The 20,401-nt window shown below is 36.0% G+C and overlaps 1 protein-coding gene across 5 annotated transcripts in view; it reads left to right on the forward strand.

Moving 5' to 3' along the window:
* The window catches only part of CSMD3 (CUB and Sushi multiple domains 3), a 1,331,483-nt gene that overhangs the window by 881,067 nt on the left and 430,015 nt on the right, over positions 1 to 20,401 (forward strand). For all 5 annotated transcript variants that reach the window (XM_070477231.1, XM_070477232.1, XM_070477233.1 and 2 more), the window contains 3 exons: positions 1,158 to 1,296; positions 11,819 to 12,006; positions 15,967 to 16,155. In XM_070477231.1, the coding sequence (XP_070333332.1) occupies positions 1,158 to 1,296; positions 11,819 to 12,006; positions 15,967 to 16,155 (516 nt within the window). The remainder of the gene's footprint in view (positions 1 to 1,157; positions 1,297 to 11,818; positions 12,007 to 15,966; positions 16,156 to 20,401) is intronic.

The raw sequence follows: 20,401 nt of genomic DNA on the forward strand, positions 1-20,401 counted from the left end.
ATATAGGAGTAAATAGTAAGGAAAATGGGCTTCCTTGGTGGCTGAAACAACAAAGAAGCTACCTGCAATGAAGGAGACCGAGGTTCGACTCTAACAGATGACTACTTCTAAATTTCTGGGCTTTTCAAATCCATGGATGGTGATTTCATGTAATGATATTGAAAATAATGGGAGAGAGCTGGTTTTGAGGTCCTGTTTTGTAAAGCTGACTTGAAAATACTTTTGAGACTGTGAAGTCTTGTGAACTTTGACAAGTTGTTCTCTCAACTTGGTTTATTTCTCTTCAAAATGAGGTGTTTACAGTAAAATACCTTATCAGTACCTACTGGAATTAAAATGCTATCATTGTAGTTTCAATTGTGTATGAGTTTAGAAGAAAGCAGAAGATTAAATTCTTGAAATGATGAGCTGAGTTGAATCTGATGTTAAAGGAAAAGAGATCAAGGTACCTGTCTAGAAAAGCAAATGATATGATGAAACTGTAATTTGAAGGGCATTATTCTGACAGCTGGGCTGGAGTAAAAGAGAAATTAGCATATGGGAGATCAGGGAAGAAACTGGATCAATGAAGGCCTAAAATTGTAATAAGAGACTCTGATAAAAGGAAGATCAAAGTTTTAGACAGTGTGTAACATGAATTAACAGTATTTGATACATAAATCAGAAAATGAAAGAGAGAAATTAAAACTAACATATTTTTTTTTCCGAGATTTGAAACTGGGGAAAATGGTGGAGACACAAGAACATATTTAAGGGATATAATTGGGAGACTTGAGTTCATCTGACATGCTGAGTGTGTAACTAAACCTTATTCCAAAAAGTAAAGTTTTTTTTTAGGGAAAATAATCATTCAATAATATAATGACTAGATGTTTTACTTTCAGAACAATTTAAAATAGCGTTTGGTATATACATACACGCACGCAGGCTAATTCACTTCAGTTGTATCTGACTCTGTGTGACCCTATGGACAGCAGCCCACTAGGCTCCTCCGTCCACTGGATTCTCTAGGCAAGAATACTGGAGTGGGTTGCCATTTTCTTCTCCAGTATATATACACAGATTAATTTTAAAAAACACAATTAATACTAAAAATATCTTCTGCAGCTTACTCTTTAACATTCTATTTTTACCTATTCTCTGATTTTATTTTTCAGCTCCATGTGGTGGCCATTTTTCAGCTCCCAGTGGATTGATTCTGTCACCAGGATGGCCAGGATACTATAAAGACTCTCTGAATTGTGAATGGGTGATTGAAGCTGAACCAGGACACTCTATCAAAATTACATTTGAAAGGTTTCTAAAAATACTTTTCTAATTTAAAAAACAGATTATCTAAAAGAATAGTTGACATTCTCTACTTTACTTACCAAATTAATGATTAACTTTATTGCACTAGTCAGTTGTGCTTTGAGTGTTTCAAAATGTTTTCCCCTTTTAGCCTTCAGTTTGTTCTGAAGTTAATTTTCTATTTGCTTAATGCTCTATCAATACTAATGAGATATATAAGATAGATATTTTTTATTCATATATATATATATATACACACACATACACACTACTGAGATATGAATCTATAACTTTTAACTTAATGTTTTGTTGCCCTATATTTTGAAGGGCCTGGGGATTATGTTCTGCTAGATTTTCAAAGGTAAAGATGCTGTAAATACATTTGAATTGCTACCATATTGCAGCCTGAGGCATCTGCTTACATACATTACCCATATACCCACACTTACAGGGCCTTCAGAAAAATGGCTGTGTCAAATTCATGTGAATTAATGATTTGTCAGTAAAGTGTCCACTTCCACCCAGGATAATTAGTATTACTGATCAAATAATCTATATCCTATAAGATTATAATATTGTCTATTAAAATTTTTAAAGAATGAATCTTCATGTCTGTGATTGGATCACTATTCCCAAATCCAAATAGAAGTATCTATATAATTTTTCAATTATATTGTTGAACCCTTTCATCTTCCAACCTTTTCTTCACCAAAAAAAAAAAAAGGAAAGAGAAGGAACCCCTGTAAGCATTAGAGTAAATGTATATATTTGTCAGAATTGTGCTCTGACGATTGAATTTTACAAATATAACATGATCTTTCCCTAATTAAAGAGTACCTTCATTGAATTAATCTATTCAGGCTAGTGTAAAAATTTGAGAGGAAAACATTCTACTTTGAAACATGTATAATACTAAACATTTCATATGAAGTCACTCTCCCTTATTATGACCTACACAATTTTACTATGACTGGATTAATTTCCTCGGGCTGCCATAACAAAGTATAACAGATTAAGTGGCTTAAATAACCGAAATGTCTTTCCTCATAGTTCTAAAGGCTAGAAGTCTGAGATCAGGGTGTCAACAGGGTTGTCCTCTAAGGCTTTAGTCTTTAGCTAATAGATGCCTGTCTCTACCTTCCTATGTCTCCATGTGGTCTTCCATCTGTGTGTATATGTTTCTTAATCTTTTCTTCTTATAAGGACAGAAGTCATATTTTAGTTAGTCTAGTCACTCAGTCATGTGTGACTCTGTGGCCACATGGACTGTAGCCTCGCAGGCTTCTATGTCCATGGAATTCTCCAGGCAAGACTACTGTAGTGGGTCTCCAGGGGATCTTCCCCACCCAGGGTTCAAACCACCATCTCCTGTATTAAAGGCAGATTCTTTACCATCTGAGCCACCAGGAAAGGCCCTCCCATATAATCTCATTTTACCTTAATTACCTAATTAAAGGACCTTTCTCCAGAAACAGTCACAGTCAGAGGTATTAAGGGGTTAGGATTTCAACATTTAAGTTTTAGGGGTCAGAATTCAGCCCATTATAATGACCTACATATTAAAAAGTGGTTTCATTTAGAATAATATGCAGTGTTTTTGTTGTGATATTAAAATCATGTCCTTTGTTCAGTAGTTGACATAGCTTGCTGTCATAGTAATTTTAAAAAAGCTTGAAAAACATCTTATTTATTCAGAATCAAATCTTTGTCAAATAACAGTGCCCCATGAATGTGTGATCCAAATTAACCAACCTTATTTATTACACAAAATTTTACTTGGTTTGGAGTATACCATATAACATAATATTATTGATCATGTCATTAAATAATTTAAAAAAATATTTATGTCAATATGACAGAGATTTATAATGTATTTTTAATTTGCTAAATTTAGAGCATCACACCTGAAAGATTAGCATAGTTGGCACTCTGTCTTAATAGATCTCAGACTTTTAAAACTTGCATATAGTATAGGTTTAAACATATGATTTTAGTATTTCCTAATTATTTTATTATTATTATTATTTTATTAGTATGTCCTAAGTATTTTGGACTTAACATTATTTTACATCAGGAGTTATGCTAAGATGATTGAAACATCTTATATTTTCATAATTCATAATATTTTCACCCATATATTAATAATTCTCACTAATAATCATCCTTCAATATCTAATGAAAAGTTGAGCCCCATCTCAGATACAAAGGGAAGTCTAGGCCCTCTTTATATCCTCAGAGCTTTCCTGGAGATGCTTTCATTCACTTATGACCCTGAATCCCTGCTCTCAGAGTCATCTCACTTGTGAGGTACAGAAGCTGCTGTCCTCTCTACTCCTTACTCTGCTCTTTATTTGTATCACTTGCCTTCATTCTCACAATAAAAAGAAAGAAAACTTTAGTACAAGGGATAACCAAAGAGGATTATTGGACAATCCAGAATAATTTAATATTAAATAAGCCTTCACTGTCCTAAAATTTTCCTGGTAAATTTCATCATGGGAATGATTGCATCTCTCTCTCTAGTTTCCTCGCCTTAACCTAGACCCTTCTCCGTGTCAATCTAGTATTTTCCCCATCAGGATCTTCACCCCTCATTTCCCTCACTCCCAAGTTGTTCCCTCCACTATATAGCAGGATAAATCTCAAAATATCTGTTACTTAAGCAGAGCAATTTAAGTGTTTGTTTCTCTTGGCAATGGATGGGATGATGGGGATGAATTTTTGTCTTTCTTTCTAAACATGCAGAGTAAGATTTTTTCCCCCTAAATCAAAGATCAGTGTTCTTATAAGAAGAATTCACCCCTTCTCCACATCCCAGATGACTCAAATTGTAGCCAACTTTTAAATTAAAATAAAATATATATACATAAATATTCAATTTAGAAGAATTACATAAGCATACAATAATATCATAAGAAAATTGTTTTTAACAAAGAGTGCATTATTATATGAAAAAGCATTCCCCAGTTTGCTAATAATAGTCACTAAACTCCACTAAAGTAACCCCTGATATCTTTCAGGGCTTCCCATGTGTCTCAGTGGTAAAGAATCTGCCTGCCATTGCAGGAGACATGGGTTCAACCACTGATTGGGAAGATCCCCTGAGGAGGAGATGGCAACCCACTCCAGTATCCTTGCCTGGAAAATCCCATGTATAAAGGAGCCTGGCAGGCTACAGTCCACAAGGTTGCAAAGAGTCAGACATGACTTAGTAACTGTGCACGCATGCGTGATATCCTTCAGCCTTATGTAGGCTATCTAGCACTGCCTATCTGAAAAGCAGATTGCGAAACAATGGTTGTAATTCAGAGCACCATGCACATAACTTATAGTTTTGGACTTTTATTTGAAGGGACTATTTTCTCTGTCCAGAGTTCTTAATATGTCTGTGTTATCTCTTCAAACCTGTTGCATGGGCTTCTTTGCTATCTTGTTTAGATACCTTCAGAATTCTTGAAAGTGAACTAATACGCACCTACAGGCTATGTTCTAAGTCAGGCCAGCCCAAATTTACCTTCCTTTGGAAAGAAAAAAATCTTTCCAGTCATTTTTATAAGATGCAATGCTAGAAACACCTAATTTAATTTCAATAAATATAGTTTACTTAGTTATTGCCACTTTCTTATTCTCTTACCTTTTTCCTGAGACACAGTTTTTTAAGTTAGACTAGAAGCAGGAGAACCAAATTAAAAAGTAATTTTCACTGCTAGGGTTTGTGCACAGCAACAAAAAAGAGTTCTGTACATTGGACCAGAACAACATGCCTAGGGTGAGAAATTATTTCCAAAATCCAAATATTTTTTACTTCTCCCATGAGTATCACTGAACAGGACTTGTCAATTATGCCTCTTTTCTTAATCCCTCAACTACCCACTCAAGTAAGTTACAACCCCCACCACCAGCTCCTTCACCTCCTTGATAGCAATCTTTTTTTTTTAATTCCATGTTAATTAGCCCAAACACTGGAAGAATCAAGAGTTAGACCACTTTGTGTATTTATTGATGATGTTTTCACAATTTTAGAATAGGCAAGGAGTAGCTGTATCAGTATATTTCTTTTGAATCACATTTTATGTACCTAAAATAAATAAAGTCCCATGTTATTTTAAGCGTTCTGAACAAAAATGTTTGGGGGTTTGAAACCTCTATCAGCCCTTCACACATATACATGTGTGCAAGCACACACACACACACATACACACATATACACAAACACACACACACCCACCCCCACTGGGTTCTTGAGTTTGAGCTGTTTGAAGGGAAAATTATTTTTAAAACTTCCATTTCTTTGGTTTTTCCTAAAGATTCTTAAAGCGTGTGTGTGACCTGCTTTAGGGTTGTCCATACTCCATTTGCTTTTTATCAGAAACTGTGTTCCTTAAAGTAATTCACATTTTTAAACTTCTGCTACATGGTTAGAAGTAGCTGTGCAGCAAAACAGTGAGCATCAATCTTCATCAAGTTAAAAATAAATGAGGACTTTATCCATTAGGTAATAACAAAATAGTCACTTTGGTTATTTTTTCTTCCCCATTTTTTAAAATTTTATTTTTTTCTCCATTTATTTTTATTAGTTGGAGGCTAATTACTTTACAATATTGTAGTGGTTTGTGCCATACATTGACATGAATCAGCCATGGATTTACATGTATTCCCCATCCCAGTCCCCCCTCCCACCTCCCTCTCTGCCCGATCCCTCTGGGTCTTCCTAGTGCACCAGGCCCGAGCACTTGTCTCATGCATCCAACCTGGGCTGGTGATCTGTTTCACCCTTGATAATATACATATTTCGATGCTGGTCTCTCAAAACATCCCACCCTCGCCTTCTCCCACAGAGTCCAAAAGTCTGTTCTGTACATCTGTGTCTCTTTTTCTGTTTTGCATATAGGGTTATCATTACCATCTTTCTAAATTCCATATATATGCGTTAGTATACTGTAATGGTCTTTATCTTTCTGGCTTACTTCACTCTGTATAATGGGCTCCAGTTTCATCCATCTCATTAGAACTGATTCAAATGAATAGTCACTTTGAAATCAGAAATGTGTGCATCACTTTCTTGTATAGTGACCTAGTGACCTTACAGTATTTCAGTGCTTAATTTCTCCCTTAAGATTTTTCTGAGAAACAAGATATCATCTTTGAGCTATTGACCAAGAATTATGTTGTTAACAAAATTAATTCCTTTCTGATTTTTAGCTGAACTCTTGTAAGGACATTGATTGTTAATTCTTTAATAGTTCTTCTCATCCTGAGAATATCTTTTTATATAATTTGTTTGCAAATGATGGATTGCATTTATTACAGAGTAATACCATTTGCTTTCTACTACTCATGTATAGCATAAACTAATTTGGCTGAAAATGAAATTTAAAAATTCAGATAATATATTCAGATGACTTCAGAGACCAGGGTTTGATCCCTGGGTTGGGAAGATCCTCTGGAGAAGGGAATGGCAATCTGCTCCAGTATTCTTGCCTAGAGAACCCCATGGACAGAGGAGCCTGGCAAGCTACAGTCCATGGGGTCAGAAAGAGTCAGACAAGACTGAGCGACTAACACAGACTCACATATTCTCAAATGTCGTGAGTGATCAGAATTAGTCTACAGAAAAACAAATACTGAAAACTTTACAAATATATTACCCATTAGTTGGCTTCTTGAGATTGTCTAAATCAGTAATATCTCAAGAATTACACTTTCCTGTCAAATGCCAGGGCTTCCCCTGATGGCTCAGAAGTAAAGAACCCACCTGCCAATGTAGGAGACATGGGTTCAATCCCTAGCTCAGGAAGATCACTTGAAGGATGGTATGGCAGCCCACTCCAGTATTCTTGCCTCGAGAGTCCCATGGACAGAGGAACCTGGTAGGCTACAGTCCATAAGCTACAGTCCATAGACTGCAAAGAGTCAATGAAATGATTTAACACACACATACACATCAGATGCAAAACAAAATAACAAAACCACTAATAGACATATAAGTTTTAACTGTTTATCCTCTCCTAACATCAGTTCAGTTCACTTCAGTCATTCAGTCGTGTTTGGCTCTTTTCAACCCCTTGAACCGCAGCACACCAAGCACCCCTGCTCAAAACCAACTCCCAGAGTTTACCCAAACTTATGTCCATTGAGTCGGTGATGCCATCCAACCATCTCATCCTCTGTCAACCCCTTCTCCTCCTGCCCTCAATCTTTCCCAGCATCAGGGTCTTTTCAAATGAGTCAGCTCTTCACATCAGATGGCCGAAGTATTGGAGTTTCAGCTTCAACATCAGTCCTTCCAATGAACACCCAGGACTGATCTCCCTTAGGATGGACTGGTTGGATCTCCTTGCAGCCCAAGGGATTCTCAAGAGTCTTCTCCAACACCACAGTTCAAAAGCATTAATTCTTCAGCACTCAGCTTTCTTCACAGTCCAACTCTCACATCCATACATGACTACTGGAAAAACCATAGCCTTGTATAGGTGGACCTTTGTTGGCAAAGTAATGTCTCTGCTTTTTAATATGCTCTCTAGGTTGGTCATAACTTTCCTTCCAAGGAGTAAAGCGTCTTTTAATGTCATGGCTGCAATCACCATCTGCAGTGATTTTGGAGCCCCCAAAAATAGTCAGCCACTGTTTCCACTGTTTCCCCATCTATTTGCCATGAAGTGATGGGACTGGATGCCATGATCTTCGTTTTCTGAATGTTGAACTTTAAGCCAATGTTTTTATTCTCCTTTTGCATTTTCATCAAGAGGCTCTTTAGTTCCTCTTAACTTTCTGCCATAAGGGTGGTGTCATCTGCATATCTGAGGTTCATGATATGTCTCACAGCAGTATTTATTCCAGCTTGTGCTTTGTCCAGCCCAGCATTTCTCATGATGTACTCTGCAGATAAGTTAAATAAGCAGAGTGACAGTATACAGCCTTGACATACTCCTTTTCCTATTTGGAACCAGTGTATTGTTCCATGTCCAGTTCTAACTGTTATTTCCTGACCTGCATACAGGTTTCTCAAGAGGCAGGTCAGGTGGTCTGGTATTCCCATCTCTTTCAAAATTTCCTACAGTTTATTGTGATCCACACAGCCAAAGGCTTTGGCATAGTCAATAGAGCAGAAATAGATGTTTTCCTGAAACTCTCTTGCTTTTTCGATAATCCAGCAGATGTTCACAATTTGATGTTTGGTTCCTCTGCCTTTTCTAAAACCAGCTTGAACATCTGGAAGTTCATGATTCACGTATTGGTGAAGCCTGGGTTTATTTTTGAGCACTACTTTACTAGTGTGTGAGATGAGTGCAATTGTGTAGTTTGAGCATTCTTTGGCATTGCCTTTCTTTGGGATTGGAATGAAAACTGACCTTTTCCAGTCCTGTGGCCACTGTTGAGTTTTCCAAATTTACTGACATATTGAGTGCAGCACTTTCACGGCATCATCTTTTAGGATTTGAAAGAGCTAAACCAAAATTCCATCACCTCCACTAGCTTTGTTCATAGTGATGCTTCCTTAGGCCCACTGGACTTCATATCCCAGGATGTCTGGCTCTAGGTGAGCGATCACATCATCATGATTATGTGGGTCATGAAGATCTTTTTTGTACAGTTCTTCCTAACATAGCCAACAGTTAGATCTTATTCTGAGATTTGCAGGGGAATTTTTGTTTTCATTCTTCTCTCATTTCTCAATATTTGGTAGCTCCTAACTCAATTAATTTTACTGTTAATAATCCTAAACTTTTATTTCTGTTCACCTTCCTGTTCTTAACTCCTTGACCACAAGCTATCGGTATCAATCTTCAATTCAGTTCAGTCGCTCAGTCGTGTCTGACTCTCTGGACCCTATGAACCACAGCACGCCAGCCCTTCATGTCCATCACCAACTCCCAGAGCTTACTCAAACTCATGGCCATCGAGTCAATGATGCCATCCAGCCATCTCATCCTCTGTCGTCCCCTTCTCCTCCTGTCCCCAATCCCTCCCGACATCAGGGTCTTTTCCAATGAGTCAACTCTTCGCATGAGGTGGCCAAAGTACTGGAGTTTCAGCTTGAGCATCAGTCCTTCCAATGAACACCCAAGACTGATCTCCTTTAGGATGGACTGGTTGGATCTCCTTGCAGTCCAAGGGACTCTCAAGAGTCTTCTGCAATACCACAGTTCAAAAGCACCAACCCTTCAGCGTTCAGCTTTCACATCCAACTCTCACATCCATATATGACCACTGGAAAAACCATAGCCTTGACTGGACAGATCTTTGTTGGCAATGTAATGTCTCTGATTTTTAATATGCTATCTAGGTTGGTCATAACTTTCCTTCCAAAGAGTAAACATCTTTTAATTTCATGGCTGCAATCACCATTTGTCGTGATTTTGGAGCCATCTACCTGACTGCAAATTTTTCAATGAGAACTGTTTCAGTGCGGTCAGAAAGGTTTTGGATAACACAAAGAATATTTTAAAAATACTGAAAATTGAGTAAGATCAGATTAAATTTCATTTTAATATCATCTCGTGGCTCCATAACATTTGTTTATGATAAACAATAAATATAATGTCATAAACAAATACACAGTAGATCAAGGCAATTCATGTGAAATTTATATATAACCATCCTAAAATGCAAATTGAAAGAAATTCAAATTATTGTGTAACTCTTTTTCATTTTCTCTGTTATTATAATGTATTTTTATGGTTTCTTGGGGCAAATCTGTGATGATTTTCTTTGTAGACATTCACTGCTACTGAATAATACTCTCTGATCACAGCAGTTAATGTTGCTATTCTATTATGAATTAAGTCTCTTTATGCTTCGATTCAAAGTAATCCCTGACTTTTCTGTGCACTTTAATTTGGTCATCAGCTGACTTGCTATCAAAGTAAAACTCCAATTTCAGTACTACAGTAGACTGACTACAGAATAGCTAAATAATAGATTTGCAGTGCGTAACTGCCTGATCATTGATTTAAAGGACACAATGTGTTTCTATACATTTACTACTCTAAATCACATTATTGGAAAAACTATTTCTATTAGACAATAATACAATATAGCCCAGGTTGCAAAGTAAAAAGTAAGATAAACTTATAAAATCCATTAGTTTCACTAAACCTATTTTTAATAATATGTACCAGTAGTACAAATCTAAAAATATTTCATTTGTATTTCTCAAATAGCATTAAATTATATACTTTGTTTGGACTATTGTTAGGTATGATGGAGTGATTATCTTGTTAATAATAACTGTTGATGATAAAGTGATTATTCAAAAATTGGTGGACATTTCAACTGACAATTATTTGAAAAACATAGTGAATATAACTAGTTGCCAAAATGTGTTGGAAGGTATGTTTTAAAAGAGTGAAAATGAATGGTTAATACTGAAGTATCTAAGTATATTGACTTTTTTTTTTTATAAAATTGATAACAGTTCTAGAGAAAATATTCTTTTTTCTTCCTTTGAAGTACATTCATTCTTTAATTTATCTAATAAATATTTACTGAGGGTCTGCTATATGCAGAACATCAGCAAAAAACAGAAACTGTCTGACATCATGAAGTTTATAATCTCTTAAAGGAGACAGCTGTCAACGAGCAAGCGACTATGATTAGTATCACAAAAGCACAATAATTTGTGACAATATGGTAAAGAATCTAACCTACACTGTGAGGTCAGAGAAGGGCTTGCTGTGGACATATCTAAGCTGAAAACTGAAATATGTATAGGAAAACCTCAGTCAAAGCAGAAAAGAATGTCCTAGGCTGTAGGATCATCATGGCAAGGGAGTAAGATGCTCAGTTGTTCATGATTCCACATAAAGGTTGTTTTTGTTTTTGTTTTTCCATAACTAAGATTTCTGATCCAGATTCAAAATGTGATATAATCCTGACATGCAAGAAAGAATTCAAAATTTTATTTTATTAATAATGTGTTATGCATGTTAAAAGAAGCTCTATTTTGCCTACAGATTATAATTATATCTTTTAAAAAATTGAAAGCAATAGCAGCAAGAACAGCCAAAAATCTAAATAAAAACTATACAAAAATTTAATGACCAAAAGAGATTTGTCAAAAAAACAAAACAAACAGAGATATGAAGCAGAGGTCAGTATGAAGCAGAGGTCAGATTTGAAATATATATACATATACTATTAAGATGAAATTATGATGATCTGATTGAGGATAAATGTTATATAATCACATAGTTTGCCATAGAAATGAAGAAAGCAAAAAAAAAAAAATTTGGTTAACGAAAAGACCCTTTATTTACTCAAGACGGTCTGTAACATTTGAATAAATCTTTCTTGTGAACAATAAGTATATATACATACTATTTACATGAAAATTGTCCACAGGAATAAGAGCTTATAACTTTGGTATTCTTAAATTATGGAGCCTTAAATAATGTATAAGATATTAGCGAAGCTAAAGAAAATTATATATTAAATTAGTAAAAATTATAAATAGCATTTTAAATAGCAGTCTAAAGTGTTTATTTTTCCTAATAAATATATTTTCACATGTCTCTCTTAATCTTAGATTTCAGACTGAATTGAATTATGATGTTCTGGAAGTTCATGATGGGCCAAATCTTCTATCACCCTTGCTTGGATCTTACAATGGCACACAGGTGCCCCAGTTTCTATTTAGCAGCAGTAATTTTATATACCTTCTATTTACAACAGACAATAGTCGTTCTAATAATGGTTTCAAGATTCATTATGAAAGTAAGTAATGCCAACATTTATTTTTTAATTTTTTTATTCTGTTTTCTATGCTTTGGGTATTATCTTGTATCATTAAGAGAACCTATGAGAATGCTAATGGGTTATAAGGTGTGTGTTTCAGTGAATTCTGTAATAGGTTTTTTCCAGCAATATCTATGTAATATCATTATGAAGGGAAATACTAAGGAAATGTCAAAACTATTAACTAAAAAATCTTAAAAGTGAGTTCATATAATAATTATTTGTGCACTTCTGAAAAACCAATAGGTGGGAATGTCAATCTAGTAAATGTCAGTCTAAGATGTGTATGAACATTGACAAATTCTTCTAGCATTTACCTCATAAACTCAATCATACTTCTATATTTTCCTCACACTCATTGCATACATTTCCATTGAAAGTATTTAATTTTGTTATTTTGTATGAAGTATTGAAAATTATATTAATATTATAAAGTAAAATATATACTCATGTATGTGCAACTGTGGCTAGCATAACTAGCCAAAGGCTATATATTAAAACAAGCTCTAATTTACAGTGCTGGAATGAGTTTACAATAATTTCACTTAGAATACTACAGTTTTGTTTAAAAATCTAAAATACGTCTGATTTTTTAAATTGATTCTGATATATACAAATCTGTTTTATTTATAAACTTCTAACATATTTAAATGTGTGAATATATTGCATAGGATGCACAGTTGCACACATACGTATAAACTCATGTATTCACACATTTTAATCTGGAAATATGTTGCCATATATCTTTCCATGAAAAATAATTGTTGTGATTGTATCTAACAATACATTTAAGATTACTGCAAGATATCTTTATATCAGTTTCAGATAGATATTGTATCTCTTATTTTTGTATTCAAGTCTCCTATGCCTCCTCACCCCTCAGAAAAAAATTCCATCATTTAAATGTGTAACTGTATATTCCATGTTAGGTGTCTCTCTTCAGTAAATCTGGTTGGACCCGTGAGGTTTTCTTTTAATTATGAATATATATTTACTGTTGTTTTTTTTTTTTCTTTTCAACCTTATCTACAATATCATTTAATTATATTAACTTCCCTTTACTTAGAGCTTTGTGGCATGGAATTATAGTTTATAAACTATTATAAAATGCAATAAGAGGATTAACACACACTTGGGAATTAAAATGAATTTAAAGAACTTTAATTTCGATCTTTAACATTTATTAGTTAAGCCTGAGTCAGAGTAGAGTCATTTTTAAAGGTCTATTCAAAATTAATTTTCACTAGCAATTAATTTGTATCAGTGTGCTAACATGAGCAGACACCATATTTTCATTTTTGTCCAACATTCTATTCTATGCCAAATACATCCTATTCAGTCCATTTCAATCAAGGTAGGTAGTCATAATCATGTTCTCATACACACAATTATTTTAAGGATTAAGTTAAATCATCATGCAAAGTGTTACTAAAAGGGTGAGGATTTTCAATAAACTGACCAACAGATTTAGTTCAGATTCTTGCTAAAACTGAATTAAATGGACCAAGGACAGAGCCCAGGGGCTGAAAGTGAGAGTCTTGTCCGACTCTCTGCAACCCCATGGCCTATACTGTCCATGAGGATTCTCCAGGCAAGAGTGTTGGAGTGAGTTGCCATGCCTTCCTCCAGGGGATCTTCCCAACCGAGTGATCGAACCCAGGTCTCCCAAACTGCAAGCAGATTCTTTACCAGCTGATCCACAAGGGAAACCCGAGAAGACTCTAGTGGTTAGCCTGTCCCTTTTCCAGTGGATCTTCCTAACCCAGGAGTCGAACTGGGGTCTCCTCCATTGCAGGCAAATTCTTTACCAACTGTGTTATCAGGGAAGCCCAGCCAAGGGGTGAGCCTGACTCTGAGTTTGGCTAAGGCAGAGTCTTTATCACAGTCAGCAAGTTTGTCACCTAAAGGCCTTTGGTGAAATAGTCCAAATTACTACTGAGGGCTAGTGCTTAAATGGCGGAGTAGAGGCTAGATAATTCTGAGGCTGATGAGAGGCTCAACAGATACTGATTTTGGTCAAATCTGCCCAGGAGACAATGACTCTGAATTTAAATTTGTTTACAAATTTCATTTTCTTTCATTTTTATTCTAATTGTGGTTTATTTAGTAAACCAAAGGGCTAACTTAGGGACTTCCCTGGTGACTCACTGGAAAGAATTCACCTGCAATGCCAGAGACCTGGGTTTGATCCCTAGGTCGGGAACATCCCCTGGAGAAGGGAATGGCTACCCACTCCAATATCCTTGCCTGGAGAATCCCATGGACAGAGGGACCTGGTGGGCTACTGTCCATGGGGTTGCAAAGAGTCAGACATGACTGAGAGACTAACACTTTGACTTGTTTAGTATTGTGAGATAATCTCTAACATCACAAACCCTTTCTTACCAAGAAAACAAATAAAACACTATTTCTGTTGACACTTTCTTAATACGTTTTTCAAGCTGAAGGTATCCAAATTATCTTTTTTAAATGAACCATTCACAAGCCTCAAAATCAGTAGAGAAAAATGTTATTATACTACTTAAAACTTTAAAAATATATTTGGTATTTTGTGAATTTCTATTTTTATTTTAATGGAACACATTAAAGGAGAAAACTTGGTTTCTCCAGTGAACCAAATTTTTATGGGAAGGATTTCTTGAAATGCCATCATTGGTTGTACTCTAGAACTTGATTTTATACCCTTTCTTGGGCACTTTCACCCATCTGTCTTCCTCTCAAAACAGGAAGATTACAAAACTTCACCAATAGGATAAAAGTTATTTATAGTTTACAAAACATTAAAATAATAAAAACAACACAGAATAGACTTTCTGTTTTGTTTTGTTTTAGTGCAGTCCCCAATCCCAAGAAGCTGTATTATGTTGTATTTCTTGAAATGTAGATATAATAATGTTTCTTAGATTATGTAAATATCACATAAAGCAAGGCAGTGATGAATGGCTACAGAACAAATCCATTGACACAGATACCAATCTTTAAGAAAAACTTATAGTCTCCTAAAGCAATTAAATGGAGTTTTAATGATAAGAAATAATTTCATAGGATTATTTTAATGACTAACTGAGGCAAATTTTGCAAACATTTTAGAGTTGTAAAAATGTGGAATATAACAAGCTGAAAACATTAATTATTGCTTTGATAATTATTGCATGTGCATCTGCTGTGCTGTGCTTAGTCACTCAGTCGTGTCTGACTCTTTGCAATCCCACGGACTGTAGCCCATCAGGCTCCTCTGTCCATGGGGATTCTCCAAGCAAGAACATTGGAGTGGGTTGCCATGCCTTCCTCCAGGGGATCTTCCCAACCTGGGGATTGAACCCAGGTCTCCCTCATTGCAGGCGGATTCTTTACCATCTGAGCCTCCAGGGAAGCCCAAGAATATTGAAGTGAGTAGCCTATCCCTTCTCAAGGAGATCTTCCTGACCCAGGAATCAAATCAGGATCTCCTGCATTGCAGGTGGATTCTTTACCAGCTGAACTACCAGGGAAACCCATAAATGTGTGTGTGTATGTATATATATATATACATACATACATATGTATATACATGTATATATATACACACATTTATACATACATCTATATGTATATACATAATTTATAATACAAAGTTTGATAGATAATTATACATTTTCATTAAGTTATTATGTAACTTGTAGCCTGATTTTGGCATCACCAACTCGATGAATATGAGTTTGAGCAAGCTCCGGGAGTTGGTAATGGACAAGTAAGCCTGGCCTGCTGCATGTCATGGGGTCGCAAAGAGTCGGACACTACTGAGTGACTGAACTGATCGGCAGATTAATTTATCTGTAAAAGTTATCACCAACAGTTGTTTGTTTTGAAGGAATGAGTTTGTTTAAAAGAATAAGAATCTACTTCAGTGATTTGATTCTCAACAGGCTTACTCTTTTTCATATTGCCTTTGTTTTCCAGGTGTTACAGTGAACACCTATTCCTGCTTGGATCCTGGCATACCTGTACATGGTCGTCGCTATGGTCATGATTTCTCCATTGGATCTACTGTTTCGTTTAGTTGTGATCCTGGATACAGGCTGAGCCATGAAGAGCCCCTTCTGTGTGAGAAAAACCACTGGTGGAGTCATTCACTTCCAACTTGTGATGGTAGGTTCAATATGGAAAATAAACCAATTTATAAACCAAAAATAAATCAACATGATCTTGTAAAATGTGAGGTTTAGAATAAATATATCTTGAATGCTGCCAATTTTATGTTATCAAACCATTAATAAAGACACAAAAGAATGAATACTGATAATAAGCCAAACTTACCCAATGCCTAAGGCTGTTATATGTATTTATAAAATGTGTTGAGGTAACCATTTTAGATGCCTATTGTGTCCTGTACTCCTTGAAAAAATAGCATTGAAAATGTCAATTTGATGTCAGGTGAATGCAATGAAGAGCTAGAGCATTAACCTCCTGCCTGGAAGGCAACGTGTAATAGTCCAAATTCTGCCTACCTACACAGCTTTATAGCAATGTACCAGACTTCCCTGTGATGGCCAGTTCCTGGCCATAGAAAATAATATGCCAGTGTCCTTATCTCTTATTTATTTCTATGGAAAATAAGTGAGCAATCCTTCATTTTTTAGAAAACATGTATGAAAATACAATGAAAGAAGTTGCTTTCCTAAGATTGGGAAGTACTTGTACACATGGTTTATAAAAAGCACACACATAAAATCTATCCATTAGTTCTGGGTTTTAATTTTCATTTTTAACACTATTCTTAACATATTCTTATCCTTTTGCCAAGTGGAAGATCACATTTCCCATTTTATACGTATTTTCAAATACTGTCAGTGCCATCATTTTTGTTTCAATTTGTTTTTATAAGGAGGTTTAAAAGAATCCTCAGCATATATGCCCCATTTTTGGTGCAATACAAATTGTAATAGCATTCTTGTGGTTTAAGTGACAAAAACCCAACTCTAAATGATTTTAAAAAATGAAAGCAGGATTTGTTTTTTGAAGTTTCAAACTTAGAAAAGGGTTTCACTGGTCGCTCAGATTGTGAAGACCCTGCCTGCAACTCAGGAAACTCGGGTTCAATCCCTGGGTGGAGAAGAATCTCTGAAGAAGGGAATGGCAACCCATTCCATTGTTCTTGCCTGGAGAATTCCATGGACAGAGGAGCCTGCTGGGCTATAGTCCATGGGGTCACAAAGAGTGGGACACAACTGAGTGACTAACACAGGCCAAACTTAGAAAAGGCACACACGCATACTTCCTGTTGCTAATGATAATCATGAATTCAAACATTTTCAAGGATATTTCCATTTCCACCTTGGCTTTTCTCTCTCTGTATCATCATTCTCTTTAGTTGAAACCAGGCTTATTTTATATGTGGGACTAAAGGTAGAGAATACACTTTCAGGAAAATGGAATCATATAACCTCACATTTCCGAAATCAGAGAAGAATGAGAGTTCTACCTTTCTGTTCTTATTAGAAAAATATGAGGAAAGGTCTCTGATTAGTCCATACCTCTACCAGAAACTAGTAATGGAGAAGTGCCCTTTATGATTGGCTTTCTCCAGGTCATGTGTCCATCCATCCCTATTGAGACAAATGATATAGTAAATTCACCAAGATAGAAAGGTTTGCTGGTGATATTATCAGAAGAAGCAGGAGAAAAAAAATAATGTCCAAGTATATCAGCATGCTTAAGTATTATTAATAATAAAACTGAATGTGTCTAGTTTGCCTAGGAGCAACATAGACCCTTATCATCTCTCATCAAGGCAACTAGAATCAACCTTAAATTCAATATCCAACTACTTCAATCTAACCTTCATTCTGTTTCATGTTATACCGAATGTCAAAAATATTTAATGACTTTTTGTTTCCTAGGGATAAAAGCTCAAATTATTAATAAATTCATGATTCTTAATAACATGGACTCCATCCTTTCCAGTTTTGTCTCCTTCCAGTATTCTTACCTCTTTTTTTTTTTTGAAAGATCATTTATGTCACATTGAAACCTCCATCTTTATCTGTCCTCCGCTTATGTACCCCATCTCATTCTGAGTATAGCTGTGAAAAGTGAAAGTGAAGTCGCTCAGCCATGTCTGACTCTTTGTGACCCTATGGACTGTAGCCTACCAGGTTCCTCCATCCATGGGATTTTCCAGGCAAGAATACTCGAGTCCGTTGTCAGTTCCTTCTCCAGGAGATCTTCCAACCCAGGGATCGAAGCCGGGTCTCCCGCATCGTAGCCAAGACGCTGTACTGTCTGAGCCACCAGGGGAGTCTAGCTGGACAAGGCATAATTTATGTTCACTTTTTTGAATGTTTGAATTTTGTGTGAAGCTGCTAAATTTTTCCTTCATTCTAACTGAACTCAACTACATATAATCTTATACACTGATTTGATTATTCTTTTCCTTCATTTTAAACTTTTTCCCAGAGGCAACTAACTAATCTAAAATTCCTTAAAGGGAGGAATAGTGAATAAACAGAATTTATTCTCCTGATCCAAGAGTGTAACTTCCATTGACATAGATTGCCTGGTTACTCAAGGTACAGCTTGCCTCACTTTGGCACACATTAGTTCTCATCGTTTCTTCATGGGCCATAGCTAATTCACACTGCTGCTTCTCAGTTGCTTCAGCTGTGTCCGACTCTTTGCGACCCTGTGAACTGTAGCCCATCAGGCTTCTCTGTCCATGGGATTCTCCATACAAGAATGCCGGAGTTGGTTGCCATGCCCTGCTCCAAGGGATCTTCCTGACTTAGGTATCAAACTTGCATCTCCTGCATTGGCAGACAGGGTTTTTTACCACTAACACTACCTGGTCAGACCATGGTTAATTGATTCGTAAAGCTCACTAGTCAGTGAGAGTTTGTGGTAATGACAGCTAACATTTAATGAGGGTTTACCATGTGCTGGTACTGCTACAGGTGTTTTATGTTTATTAACTAATTTTATCAAAATAACTCCATGAGATAATTGCTGTTATGATCATCACTTAACATATAAGAAAACTAAGGCAAACAGTTTAAATATCTTGCCCTGTGTCATCCCACTAGTTAATGGCCGAGTCAAGTTTGAAATTCAGGCAGCCTTGATCCAGATCCTATGCACAAGTCTACTGTCATGCTGCCTCCTGCCCACATCCTTTACAATATGGTACAAAAATTCTTTAAAGTACAATTAAAATTTTGTTATCCTTTCCTCAGTGATGCCCCATGTTTAGACTTTTGTAAAACGATGTACATAGAGCTATTGAAATAATTTATGGATACTCTGAACTCCCTGGAATATATGGCTGAAAAAGAGGACTTTCTTGCTATCAATTATGTTATATGGCAGACTACTTTTAATTCAGTCCTATTTTTGTATATTTAGGTTTCTGAGCAAAAAGTTGATCTTTCTAACTTCATCTTGTTTTATTATTGAAACCTTGAATCTTAAAAAAGTGATAAATAGTTCAGTTAGATTCTGCATTATTTAGTAAATTTATTACCTTATTTTTCACCAAGTATTTCTTGAGGGGTTTATTTCTTTCCCTTTGACCTCTTAGGCCTACTCCTCAGAAAGCAGCCAGAGTAATTATTTTAGGAGTTAAGGCAGATCAGGGCACTCTGCTGCCCAGAGCCTTCTAGCACTTAGCATCCCAAGAAGAATAAAATCTCAAAACTTTTGCATGACCTAATTGCTCCCATGTAATCTGGGCCCTGAGTACTCCCGTGCCTCATCTCTCACAACTTTCTCCCTCATTCATACCACTGCACTACCAGCTATACAGGTCTCCTGGCTTTTTTTCATATAATAAGAGGCTTTCCCTCTCCCCATCCCTCCAACTCCCTCTCATTTCTTCTTCCTGAAATAGGTTTCATATAGTCACATGTCCTTCTTCCTAAATACACTCAATCTCTACTTAAAAAAATCACATCACTGACAATCCCCATAAAGGAATAATCCCCATCATGTCATTTTTATTTTTCTTCATAGTGTTTACCACTCTCTAACAACTTGTTATGTATATGTGGTCTTTTTTGTGTGTGTGCTTTTTTTTTTAAGAAAAATGTAAATTCTATGTGGCAAGAACTTTGTTATATTCATTGGTGTGTCCTCAGTGCCAAGAAGAGTTCAGTTCCTGTCACACAGTTTGTTGTTGTTCAGTCACGCAGTCGTGTCTGACTCTGCAACCCAATGGACTACAGCATAGCAGGCTGCCCTGTCCTTCACCATCTCCTAGACTTGCTCAGACTCGTCCATTGAGTCAGTGATGCCATCCAACCATCTCATCCTCTGTTGTCCCCTCTTCCTCCTGCCTTCAGTCTTTCCCAGAATTAGGGTCTTTTCTAATGAGTCAGCGCTTTGCATCAGATGGCCAAAGTAT

This window comes from Odocoileus virginianus, chromosome 15 (assembly GCF_023699985.2).
Source record: "Odocoileus virginianus isolate 20LAN1187 ecotype Illinois chromosome 15, Ovbor_1.2, whole genome shotgun sequence".
Taxonomy (NCBI): domain Eukaryota; kingdom Metazoa; phylum Chordata; class Mammalia; order Artiodactyla; family Cervidae; genus Odocoileus; species Odocoileus virginianus.